The sequence below is a fragment of the Metopolophium dirhodum genome, chromosome 3, assembly GCF_019925205.1.
Source record: "Metopolophium dirhodum isolate CAU chromosome 3, ASM1992520v1, whole genome shotgun sequence".
Lineage (NCBI taxonomy): Eukaryota > Metazoa > Arthropoda > Insecta > Hemiptera > Aphididae > Metopolophium > Metopolophium dirhodum.
The window spans coordinates 5,444,547-5,459,201 of record NC_083562.1 but is presented as its reverse complement, the minus strand read 5'-3'; the positions used below and the strand labels follow the sequence as shown (position 1 = coordinate 5,459,201).

Below are 14,655 nucleotides of genomic sequence, written 5' to 3'. Positions count from 1 at the left end.
ATTCTTTAATTTTCCCTTCATTGAACCACTTAATTATTTATTTTGACATTTTAAATTATTAAAAATAATAAACAAATGACAATTAATAGATTATACAATAAATACGACTGACGATATAACTACGCAATACAATAACGTCAATATTACGATAATAATATTATTACTATAATAACGGCAATTAGATTTTGTAATCGGCAGAGTCGATTAAGGTCGTCGTTTTCAGGGAAAACTCATACTTTATAACCCACCAAAATCTCCAACTAAAATCCAAATCTATTTGGTTTACCCAAAGTATGATAAAAAGGTATACAGTTAACTTTGTACGCTGGAAGTCGGTGGGCCCAGTTCAAATGTCCCATTTGTCCTTCCATAAATATGGCACCGGTTGTACACTTTGATTTTTTTATCGTTTATTATTTTAACCAATTTCTTCCAAACCAAGGAAATATAAGTTAGTCCTGATTCCACAAAAAACTTCTTTATGTTATTACACACCGAATGAAAAAAAATCAACTCTGAGTTACTTTAATGCAGGACTTGAAACCGATTGAAAAAGTTTGTTTCGATTTTGTATACCGGTTTCCAATTTTTTCGGATTTCGTTTTTGAATTTGTTTTCGGTTTCAGTTTTTAAACGGTTTACACCGGTTTCTAAAATCTGTTTCGAGGCCACGTTCATTCTTAGTTTATTAATTTTTTTGAATCGCTGGATCGAGCATTCGAATCGCCTTTTGTGTAAAGTCAACTTTCAAAAATGTCAAGATCCAAAGATTGTTAAAAAAATAGTTTTTTAATTTATATTTTCGGTTTTAGATTTTAATTATAATACCGATATCCAATTTTTTCCGGTTTCGGCTTTATAACGGTTTATACCAGTTTCTGAAATCGGTTTCGAGCCCTACTTTATTACGCAAATATTTGAAATAACTTTATAATTTGAGAATAGGGAAGACATGTAGTCGGAGGCTATTAGGTAATTGTTCGGAGCAATGTTTGAGATAAGTGTTAGAGCTTTTATGATGGCATAACACTCTGTGGTGAAGGAAGAAGGGGGTAAATTGTTTTTGAATGAGATGTCCAATTCAGGGATTTAATATAAATAACTTGCCGAGGGGAGAAACTGATCTGTCGGGATATACCCCGGAATGTAATTACCAAAATTTGCCTTGAGGTATTCTGCGAATATTTTTTATCATAGAGTAAAACATGTCTTATAGTACTTATTTGGAAGATGAGGAAGACAAATATTGTTTTCTACATGGACACATGGTGAGTTCAGTAAGGATTCATATGACTGTTCATAAAGCGCGAGTTTCGTTGCTTTCATAATATAATATATATTGATGACAATTTGAGAGAGAATTCGCTGAAGTTGAAAGGTTAATATAAAATATATTTATGGAACATAATGTTTTATTTTATTGTCAATTATTGTTTCCCTCACCTGTTTTTTTTTTTTTTAAATACAGTTAAAATAAAATATATCTTGGTACAATTTGTATTATAAAAGTTTATTGTGTTTTTCAATTTGTTGTATTAAATTTCAATTTGGTTTTAAAATTACAAACAGTTATAGAAAATAAACAATAGATACATACAAAATTAAATTATTAGTCAAAGGTTTTTATTACGTGATACAAAAAAAAAAAAAAATGTACAATATAAAAATGTACTTCTAAATTATTTACAAAAATATAATTATATGACATGTTAACTTTAAATTTGTATGTTTATAAAAAATGATAATGCTACAGTACTTTAATACTATAATATTGGTAGTTATTATTGTAAGAAGTGATACACAATATTATGATCATATTATATACAATTAAGTAGGTAGTATTTATTAGCTGTGGAGTTTCACCAATTTAAAAAATAAATTAAGTCAATTTGATTTGTTTTGTTTTGTAAATACTTTATGTTCAAATATATTTGCGGACAAAAGAGAGATGGTTGCGGCATTATACGGTATGTACTTGTCTGCAAAATAATGTGTCATCAACAAACTTCTTCAGGGTCTAAAAAAAATAAAATGTATAATTATATGCATGTATATTATTTAAAAGAATAATAGTTCTTAATTTATTACAGAGTTACAAAAATTTTAAAAATCAGTAAAAGTAATAATCAATAGAATTATAATTATTATAAACGATTACATTCAACAAAATTTAATTTAATTTTTGCATTAAACACTAATATATTTAGCATTAAATATTTTAAAAACATAGATAGTACTATCTATAATGTTAGTAAACGCATTACGCATATTATTATATTAACATCCAATAAAGTAATTAAAATGTGCATGTTATAGAGTCTTAACATTATGTAACTCTGAAATATATCATACTTTGAATACATATAAATTATATGTATTGAAATTAATAATGACTTATTATACAAAAATAAACAATTTGCATAATAATACCAACATAGACAAAGCAAAAATGATGAATTCTAATGATACAAATAATATAAATGAACTTAGTCCATTTGAAAAGGCTACTTAGATGCATAATTTTAAATACAATACAAATCTGACTTTATGGTAGTTATCTACATAGTATATATTTTTTATTTCAGAAAAGTGTAAAATATTAATAATCCTATGTATAATAATAGGACAATCTCTTATATATATATATTAGGTACCATTTTAAATCTTTGATATAAATGATATAATAAATTAGTAATGGACTAAAAAAGAGTATAAAATCTAATTTTAATCACCAACGATGTGTGGTAAATTGTATATAAGTCAGTAAATGATAAATTGAATGATGTACCTAAGGTACCTGTTAATCGTTTTTAATATTTTTAACCTATTAACATTATGCAAAACTCATATGTATATTTCACAATAATTAACAATAAAATGTAGATAAGAAATTGATTAAGTTCATTGACACAGTACAAATATATTTTATTAAAATGTATAAATATCTAAGACTATACCAATAGAGTTAAGCTTCTACTGGTATATAACCTTTATTGTTGTACAATATTAATCCACCCCCGTTTCACTGGTAAATAATATGAAATATGTTATTATATGAAATTAATTGTAATTATGTAATATTTGAGAGAAGTCATTGGGTATACTGTGGTCCGGTCTGTGGGTAACATCCACATGTAAGCAGTATAATATACAAGTTACGATTTTAAAACATAAATATACTCTTATGAAATAATAAACTAAACAAATGATAAATTTAAAAAACAATTATTGATATACCCGATACTTAGATCAAAAAAACAAAACTTCCTAGTATGGGAACATATTTTGGAATCAAACAATGATATTAGTATTGTATTTAACCAATACAAGTATATGTACTATGTTTTATATTATCACAATAATTACTACAATTACTTTGTGCCATGCTGCTTGTCCTAATTATCATCTACTCATAACTCATAATATTGATCAGGCATTCATTATAAGTTTCAATCATATTTTCTATCATGCAATTAATTTATGTTTCAAATAAAATTGTATTATATAACCATACAAGCGATGATAATGGCAGATGAATAATAGCTTATGAACGATATAAATTATACAGGTATGATTATGATGTTTTATAATATTTTCATGTTATTTGTTGTTAATATGCTTTAAACCAGTTGTTCAAGTAATTGAGACATTTTTGTAATGGAAAATATTAAGATCAATCAATAGCATTCACGAGGCCCATAATTCATATTCTTAGCATGTGTAACTTACTTGCTATAATAGGGTTCCGACATTGTGCACTTATTCATCATCATAGAGTACAAAATAAATATGATATGTACTTTTATGCATATGCCATATACATTTACCATAAAAATAGTTAAAATGTGTATATTATTGATTAATTGTTTGGGTAGAGAAAAAATAAGGAAGCAAAACAACATTTATCGTTTTAAGGGTAATAATTTTTTTTTGTAAGTATCAATCCAGTACATTTTAGTAAACAATCATTACAGTAGTAAAACAGAAAAAGATTTATTACTGTGTTAGCACCTAGGCTGATATAATATATAATACAAACTATTAAAATATGATTCTGTTTAATACAACAAATTCCTAGACCCTTGGAATTGTTCATTTAATTTTTTTTTATTTAAAAATCATTAGACTTTATTGTTTTTTTTTTTAATTTACATTAACGCAAATGACATTGAAATAATATTATAAAAATACCCGGGTTCGTGGGTGGGTGGTGAGTCAATTTAAGGTTGCTTATGGGTTATTTTAGGTTTGTTTTGCCACTGTACACGCATAGAAAAATTAAACCATATCATGTTATAAACTTATAAAGTATTGAAGAAACGGGTATTTTAAATTAAGAAGCTAAGCACTATTCTTGCCTTCCTTGTAGTACTCAAGCATTCTTAGTTCTTACAGCCCTTGTCTGATTTTTTAACAATAATGCAATATACATAATGTAATTAATTTTGTTTAATTTAATGTTTTTAATGGTTAAGTATTGTACTAAGATAGTATTACTGTGGTAATTATTACTATATTTAACTTAGTATAAAGAATTTAATACACAATAGGTTTATTCAAATATAAAAAATATTTAGTGATAGAGTTTTTAATACTTTAATTAGTTAAATAAATTATTTTTTCATTCAAGCGATTCATAAATTATATTATCCAATGATCATGAGCTTAACTAGAGTTTAATAGTTAAAGGGGCTAGAGTACTAAAAAACTAAAGTACAAAACCAATTGTAGGAGGTAAAGTCTCGTTCACACTCCCCATCATGAGCGTCATTTGAATACTTGAATTAAGTAGTCACAGAGAGTCTTTTTGGATTAAAGTTGAAAAAAATAAACCATAGAGTAAAAACATCCCTCTCCCCACGCCATTAAAATAAAATGTAAACAATAACATAAATATAATTTATATTTTATAGCTATATATGCCTATAATATTATATAGATAATATAATATTATAATATTATATAGTTATAAAATATTATTATCAATAACCTTATTGAATAATTCTCTTTCAATATTTATTATAGCCAGGTCACGGAATCTGTTTAGGGTCATAGTCGGGTCGATGTATGTTTTGATTCTTCTTATACATTTATAGAATTATTTTCTTTACATATATACGTTTCATAATTATTTAATGAATGCTGAAATGCTGAATTAATAAAAAAACAGAGTTTAGCAAATCATATTTGGACAAATGTTATGTATGGGTAGGTATTCTCATTTCAAAATTATTAAATAATATTGCCTGATAGATTATTTTTTTTATATTCTTTAATTAGGTGTATGTAGATATTTTAATTTAATTTCTAAACATGTTTTATATTATATATTTTAATTTTATTAATAACATCACAACGAAACATTTAAAACATAAAATTAATAACAAAACTTAAAAAATAGCGTAAGTACTATGACTGCATAATTTTAAAGTCTAAAGGAAACAATTATAATATTAAATAATATAATAATATAGAATAATAAGTCCTAAGTAATAAATGTACAATAAATAGGTATTATTCAACTTAGTGGTTTATCAATAGTAGTAAGTAAATTAAATCTTATGGTTATTATTAAATAGGTATTATTTTAAGTATTTAATATTAATTCATGTGATATATTATATGTGATATATATATCATACAGTAATAAATAATAATCAACAATATTGTTTGACTTAAATCATAAAATTTAATTAATTACTTACATACTTTTGTTCTAGTACTTTTACTAATTATTAATAATGTACAGTAGGTACATTAACTATGTAAAAAACACAACTCTAACGTGTGTAATTTGGATTAATAGTGTTTGATAGTAGTAATGGATGTGCAGCAGTGGGAATAATAGTTGAATGCTTACCTTCTTTTCTGTAGGACTCAGGCATTGGGTCAAGAAGTTTTGGTTCATTTAGATCCTTATCTTCTAATGCCATTTCCATATTCCTTTTCCTTACACACCGTGTAGTAGTTAATAGTATTCCGAAAATCATGGGTGGTAGTCCAGCAATTAAAAATGCACCAGTATAAGATTTATACTTATCGTACATCCAACCTGAATATGGACAAGTGAAACAGTGTATGTTGATTGTGAATAAAATAATCAAGTTAGTTTAATTTTTGGTAAGATGATTCCATATTTCATAGGTTGTTTACCAGCAACAGGTGGGCCGACTGTCAGTGGTATAGAACATAGACCAAGAATGCATCCGATGGCTTGTGCAGCGCCTTTTTGACCAACTAAATCAAAAGCGATTGGACCCATGACACTAACAAAACATCCATCAGCAAGTCCCATTATTAATGTAATAATCAATAGTATGGAAAAGTATGGTACAGTAATGATAAACATAGTCATCAAGCCAATAACAAACAGAGACATCTAAAAAAAAAAAATAAATCAAATCAAAGATGAAATTGCACTTGTTTTAAATCATTCTTGATAGTGCAATTTATTGTTACATAATCCATATTATACTAAATTTAACTTCTGCAAGTAAATTATAGTATGTATATTGAATAATATAAATTATACAGTTGTCTTAAAAAAAAAAACAATATTGATTTGGTCTGTTGCTGACTTAATATATTTGAAGTTTTAACAAATATATTATTTGCATACAAACTCAGAAAATACATTTTAAATCATCGCTTTTATTCTAAAACAGAATAAATAAATTTAGAATTTGTGTTTTAAATTAAACATCTGTATTAGTTCCATGATAGAGAATAAATTAGGTTAGTAGGCAATAAATATAATATTTATTGTACTTTATACAACTTTTGTTATTAGGAAGGTAGGAAAGAGATTATAATATTATATGAACAGTTTTTAAAAATAACAAATTAAATTAATTTTTAAATGTATAAACAATCTCATATTAGTTGTCCTATATCTATTTACTGTAGCAAACTAGATAGAAACTTTAACCATATAATTATGGTTGGCGTGGGAAGCAAGCAATAACCACGTATACAAGAAATTATGAAACCACAAATTATCACATGAAATAAATAAGAATTATATCCGTATAATTTCAAATTTTCAACGATGCAATTTCACAGAAATACATATAACAACATTATGTATAAGAAATTTAATTAGTACCAGTTTGAAGTTGAAAAGTGAAACACTATTTCGATTACTTATCCGTTATTGTATTCATACACGCACACACAAAAAAAAAAACAACACACATTTAAAATTAATGTATTCATAACTTAAAATAGGACACTTTTTATACATTATAACTTTCAACAAATTTATCAGTAAAAATGTTATTCTTTTGACAATATTAATACAATCAGGGATACTTTATTTAAATTAATAATTCAATATTGGTACCTGTTGCATAACGATTCTATTAACTCCTTTATAATCAGATATTGGTCCTGAAATTAATCTACCGATTCCCGAGGAAATGCCTATACACGTGACTAATATTTTACCATCGTTTTGTGGAAAACGGTCATCAACAAATTTCACCTGTATAAAAACATCATTAATAAAAATTAAAAAATAAAAACTATAAAATTGGAATTGGCTGAAAAAAAAAATTAAAGTCTTACCAAATGGACGTAAGGGACAAAGTATCCGAAGAGAGCGAGAGGAATCATTGTGGCCCAAATAACATATTTAGGGTTCTTCCAAATGTCAATATTGACCAATGATCGCAGTTCTTCAGACAGGGATTTATGCATATCCGATTTGTCCACTTTGATTGTAGGCTTGAATGCCAAAGCGCATACCATTAGCATGGCTGACATCGCTGCTTCCCATCTATAATATAGAGTATCGTATAAAAAAATTTGTTGATAAATGAAAAATCGTTGAAATACATTATTAAAATATCAACAAATATAAAAGCAAAAATTAATTACGAGTACCTACTTGAATTTGATATATACCTTCCTAATTAAATTATATAAATATTGCATATTTTATAATATATCTAATACATAGGTATAATAGTTATATTTTAAAGTAAATAATATACACATTCCAATCAAAATACAGAACGATACCATCTGCCTACTATAAAATCCATCTATTTGAAATATAGGAATATGTAGCTCAAATATTTTGTTTAAAAATATGATAGATAATTAAAATTGACTATAAACAGGCAATATTATTAAACATAGTACCTAGGTATCTAGTAACCAGACTCCCCCCCCCCCAAATCAAATTTTGGGCTCCTGTACTAATTGTTTTAGCGGGTCATATAAAATAAGTGTTCCAATCAAAATTTCAAAAATTACAAATTCATTTCAACGGGCCCCTGAACTCAAGTCCAACAGCCTTGTGGGGGCCCTGCTAGTACCTATACAATAATCTGTATTATGTAGGCACCTATCTACTCGGCCGAGCAATAATAATAAGTATAACTAGTAATAATAAATTATTATCCGAAATAATATAGATAAGATAAATGCATCCATTATGGGCTATATCATTTTATAACCTACCTTATGTTCTGGACTGTTGGATACTACTGATACTAGTCTATTGGTATCCGCAAGTTAATAATGTTATAACTTATGGCATAATAATCTATTATTAGAAATTTTGATATTTAATAGCTATTCTTCTGATTGTATAAAAGTGATGAGAGAGGTATCATTTGTCATAATATTCTGTTCTGTAGTGTACGGTTTATAATATTACAATTGTTTATACTTTAACTAATAACATAATTAATATGGATATTTTAGAAAGCATTTAAGTAAAATAAAATTTTTCTTTCTATGGATTAACCTGCTAACCTGCAGCTAAACCTAACATGTATGTTGCGCAAACCGTACTTAAATTTTCCGAGGTTAAACGTTTCGTTATAAACTTATGTACCTAGGTATTGAAAAATAACGTGTATATCGTACATGAAAAGCGATTGATTCGGTTTCCCCGAGTAATTTTTATGATAATAAACCATACCTAATATTTTTCTTTATAAAAGGGCAAAGGGGCAAAGGAGGAATTTGTTTAGCCAATTTTGGAACTTTTGTACTTTTGCCCCCCACCCCCTAAATTAAGCCCTGGATCCGCCACTGTTAATAATATGATCCATAAAAGATAATATTATATTATACACGCGACTACTCGAGGAGGAAGGAGCTATCAACTATTTAAATTACAGCGTAGGCGAGAGTATAGTTCTTATTAAATAAGAAATATTATGATATTAAGATATATTATGTTTTTATTAGTTATATTATGTACTAATACGAGTAATACGGTTCATAGGAACAAAGATTAATTATTATTCTGCATTTCTACAAACTGTAGGCAATAGACATCAATTAACATTATAATATTTTCGATAAGATAAAATACTTTGAAAGATCGAACATTAATAATAATTAACGGATAACTTCAATCACTATAATTCTAGCTAAATGATTTGCGAATGTTATATTATTTATTTATTGTATCTAATTATTGAAAATGAACTTGACTAACAATGATTGCATACGAATTATTTTATCGATAGAAAAAAATAATTATATCATAGAATTCAGTGTAATTGACCGCTACACTACGGTGCAGTGGCCTGATATAAAATTAAAATTAAAAAGGTTACGGATTATTCCAGAAAAACGAATATAGTATACTTATATAAAAGCTAAGCGCTTTTTAAGCTTTTATCAAACTTATTTATTTATAAATAAACGTTTCTGTATTGCATGTTGTATTAAAATATACGTATCAATTTACAATTTAAATCCCAGAAAAATTCTGTACAAATAATACGATTAGGTAATAGTTTTTAACATTGACATATTAGCTAGTTATCTAGTTATTAGGTATGTCTATGGTTTTTAATGGTAATTTGAAATATATTTTTTTTAAGCATAAAAAATGAGCACCAAATACATTTTTTAGACATTGTATAATTACTGAGAAAAAAAAAATTCATTAAAGTAAGTCAAATAAATCTTTATATATAAATGTGAAAAAGAAAACCTTTGAGGCCTATGTTCTCGGAAACTACTGAACCGATCGTTAAGATTTTTTTTTTTAAATTGAAGAGCTCATTGCGGAGAAGGTTTATTTGATTGATTCTCTAACTTAATAAACAAAGGAGTTATCAATTATTATAAATAATGGTCTGTTACGTATACTTAATCTCTATATATAAATTTGCCTTGGACGCTCCGTCACACGTAAACGGCTGCACCAATTTGGCTAATTCTTTTTTTGTTGTGTTCGTAATATTGTCAGGAGAAGGTTTTTAACTCTTAAGTAAGATAATTTTAAGAAAATCCACCGGAAAAGTAGGAAATTTGGATGTAGGTGCCATCTGTCCAGTAAGAACAGAAACTAAATAATAATATATTTTTGTTTATTGTAAGGTTGCTATTGGTCATGATTGAATAATGAATATAATTTTAGACCTGTAGCTAGGTAAAAACGGTATTCCCAAGACTAATTTTTCGACAAATGCACATCGTAATATCAACGTGTTAATAAAACATTCGTAATTACGAACGCACTTCGAGGAGTCCGCAATCCACCGCAGGTGGATTGCCTACCTGAAAACATATTATGTGTCTCACGCATACAATACATACAAGCGTGTTTCTCGGGTAATTATATATTCAAGATGATCGATGAAAATTTTTAAGTTTGAACATCATAGGTACACCGATTAAATAAACGAATTGAACAAAGTTTGAATTCTATAGAGTTGGTACATATTTTAACGAGCAACGCAGTGAACGGGATCAGCCATAGGCGTGTTCAGACTTTGGTGGCCGAGGGGGCACAACAAATTTTTAAATGTTAGACATATTTTTTTTTTTAGACATGAAGAAACATTCATTTTTTATGTTACGAAATTCACAATGGTAGGAATATTTTTTAATTATGATCAAAAAGTATGACCATTGTCAAAACAATACAAATACATTTAAAACTAAATTAAAAACAGATCCATAATAAAGTAAATTGTTGATAAAAATAAAGTGTTTATATTATATGACTATTATAGGGTGTTACCACTGGGTATCCTCTCTGATCGCACGATTTATGTTAACCTTTTATTATTCACTTATGACTTATCAAACCTACTTATTGTATACAAATTAATGTATAGATTGTAGGTTTATTTCAATAAAAATAAATAAAAAAATACTATATGATAATATAATCACTAATTAATAAATGCATAATAAAAAAATTACAATTAATTAAAACCTATAGGTAGTGCAGGGTACACACCACATGACTTTTTTTTTATCCTGGCATGATTTTGTTGGAGGCACAGTCTGCCGGGGGGGGGGGGGGGCAGTGCCCACCCGGCCTCTCCCATAAACACGCCTATGGGATCAGCTATAATATATATACAATTAATGCATTTTTGAGTCCTTATACACATAAGTTATAATATTGGCTATTTCCAACTATTTCACCTGAGGTAACTTTTGCCCGGGCAACGCCGGGAGAGACAGCTAGTATTTGATAAATGTTTAAAATTTAAATTAAATTCACAGTTACGATGATTAATATGTAAACAAATTGTAATAACAATTAAATAGGGTGATTCTTTTAAAGTTTTAACAGTTAACACTCGTTATTTCGAAAAGTATTAAACATTTTAAATAGGTATATTTTCAACAATAAATGAGTAAAATTGTAAGATTTTAAGTTCTTAACATATTCTTTTAATTTTATATTTCGAAGCAGAATATTTTTTTAGCTGTTTTTTACATTTGGATATAATTGTAAACGAGTATAGTTAATCAGTAGGTTATAACGTAACCCTTCCGATTTTAAAGTTTGGCGGAATGTAGTGGCACAAGTGTACATTTCAAAATTACGGTCCAGTGGTCCACTATATAGGTATACCACTCATCTAAATTTTTATATACTTATAAGTAATACAGCTATTAGCTTATTAATTACTAGTTCATAATTCAATTTTTGATTGATTTTAAATTACAATAATTAACTATTACTTTATAATTTTTAATTATCCATAGGTTTTTGAAAAAAGTACCTTTCTTATTCTTCAAATTACTATTATTCATTTAAAAATACAATTACTTTCATTGACATGTTAATGATGTATTTACTATTAAGCAATTATATACTAATATTTATTTATTAAATAGGTACTTATAAAGGTATTATACATGTATACATTTTTTAATAATTTAACATTTTAACCAATAAATTCATTGTAGCCAACTAAATAAAATAAACGAAAATAATTTGATTTCAAAAGTACTGATCAAGTTAAATATAGAATTGGGCGAATTTAGCTGACCAAAAAGAGACTTACAAAAAAATGACCACTTAAAATTTTTTGGGGAGGGGGTAGGTAACCCTCCACCATGCGCCACTGCCTATTTAGTCTGTATACATACCTATATATATATTGGCAGATAAAAAAGTGTTAATCAAGGGTTTGCATTTATGTGACCTATCAATTAGTTCGTAATTTCAAGGAGAATTTAGAGTTTTTCATAATTGGAAAAACTATGTTTATTAGTGTGTCAGTGATGTAAAAAAGTTAAATGTAGGTTTATACAAGGCTTGATCAAATTTGCCACTTTAAAAACAATAAAATAGTTAACTCACTTTTAATTCCGGGGTTATGCCGACCACTTAAATATTACTTTTTTAAGAAGATTGTGTTTATCTGTATAGCGCTGATCCACATTATAGGTATATAAGTAATAACTAATAAGTACATTATAATACTTGGTAATGATGATCGCATAGTTGTGTGTTTATGTGCCAACGACAATCGCCCTTTATTACATCCGCGTACGCATATATTTTTAATATTTTTTTATTAATAACATTTTCGACATCGACTAATAAAAATGCAAATAATTTCCAGATTTTTCTGCGGAACACCAACATTTTTTGGCACACAACCCTTAACTAAATGGTTTAAATGAACCTATACCTATAGTATTTTCCAAAACGAAAAAAAAACCGAAATTGCAACCGACCAAATATGTCGAATTTTTGTTCAGCTATTCCAATTTGGTGTTGTTCATTTTAATATAAGAGTGAATTTATTTATTTTTCTATTTTTTCGATATTTTATTTTTAAAGTAAGATATGAGCATTTTTTAAATTGTGATATATTATCACATTAAAATTAAAATATCGAAAAATACCGATACCTAATGTTCTAAATGCGTAAGTGGCATGCATTCGAATCGCCTAGTGTGTATGTAATACATTCAAAGTTTGATAATACCTAGGTCAATTCACTCTAGTATTAATATTGACAACCCAAAATTGTAAGTAGACACTGAACGAGTTGGCCATGTGTATAGCCGATAATTTATTCTTTGTTTCTTATAAGTTATAATCAAAAGTGCCAACAATTCTCTTTTTTTCGCGTTTTGTATCATTTCAAATATTTTTTTGCTGCTGATTTAAAAAATAAAAGTGTCTCAAAGGGACATGTCCTAGGTTTCAAAAAATTAAATAAATCATAAGTGCAATTGAAACTCGTTAAGCAACACTGCAACTCCTCGCTATATCTGACCTTCGGGTCTAGATAAGAAACACGCGCAAACTACTTCTTCGTTTGAGTGGTAATAATAATAATCACGTACTAGTACTTATCACCGATTATAATAATAAATAAACAAACTGTTATTAAATCTAAAATAAAAACTCAACGAGATAATAATCACGACAACGTTGGAATAATATCCGAAGTCGAATTGAACGACGTAAAATCTCCAAGACGAGATCACGATAAACGCACGCATTCGACAAGAAAATCATTTCACTCATCTGCAAATTGATGAGTGACGAAAATCTAGACGATAACGCAAATATCACCACTATTTTTTATTAAATCTACAATCAAAAACGTCAACTCGTTTATTGAAAATATTAAAATAACCATTGAACCAATTCCAGAACTTTCGTGCAAAAGAAGTACGGCCAACCATAGATAATATAAGATAATTTATTATCTATGCAGCAAACAACTTAAAAAATATAAATACTTAGGTACACAATAAACTCTTACGGAGTCGTAATTGCAAAGCAGATTTTGTACACTAATAAACTCTAAACTAAAACACACTAACACACTAACCTAAAACACACCCAACTATTTTTTTTTATACATTAATCGATAAAAAAAAAAAATTACGACAAAATTGATTTTTAGCTTGAAACATTTTAAACGCACTACACAGACTAACCAGCCGAATTCCCACTATTTTTTGTCGATTTAGAACCTAATCAAAATAATACAGATATTTTCACACTTAAATCATTATACCTAATACAAATTCTTCGTTGCTTAAACAGTTAGAACTATAGTCACACACTTTCCAACTCCTAAAATAAACCCCACTGTGTAAAGTGCGCGGTGAGTATCATACGTCCGAGTCCAGCTCAACAACACCGGGACTTCCAGCCAAATGCGCTAACTGTGGAAACGAACACACAACTAGCTACCGAGGATGTACAATCTTTCCAAAACTACAGCTCCCATCCCACACGAGTCTCGGTGGGGCCCAGTATTCTTGTTACCGAGAAACGAAATAAAACAGCACCCTCAACAATAATACACCTAGAATAGGTACTGAAAAAAATCTGCGCGTCATATCAAGTAATTAATTATTTATTTATATCTAGGGAATTTCCCATGCTATAAACTCTTATAACACCTG

At 27.6% G+C, this 14,655-nt stretch overlaps 1 protein-coding gene across 3 annotated transcripts in view; it reads right to left on the bottom strand.

The window, feature by feature from the left end:
* Positions 1-1,605: 1,605 nt before the first annotated feature.
* The window catches only part of LOC132940949 (monocarboxylate transporter 10), a 34,289-nt gene continuing 21,239 nt past the window's right edge, over positions 1,606-14,655 (bottom strand). Inside the window, exons 5-9 of one of the 3 annotated variants that reach the window (XM_061008758.1) lie at positions 7,567-7,777; positions 7,343-7,483; positions 6,154-6,379; positions 5,861-6,052; positions 1,606-2,017 (exon numbers count right to left, since the gene is read on the bottom strand). In XM_061008758.1, the coding sequence (XP_060864741.1) occupies positions 1,998-2,017; positions 5,861-6,052; positions 6,154-6,379; positions 7,343-7,483; positions 7,567-7,777 (790 nt within the window). In that variant the 3' untranslated portion in view covers positions 1,606-1,997. Of the gene's footprint in view, positions 2,018-5,504; positions 6,053-6,153; positions 6,380-7,342; positions 7,484-7,566; positions 7,778-14,655 lie in introns of those variants that run through there. The other 2 variants (XM_061008757.1, XM_061008756.1) reach the window with 2 other exon arrangements.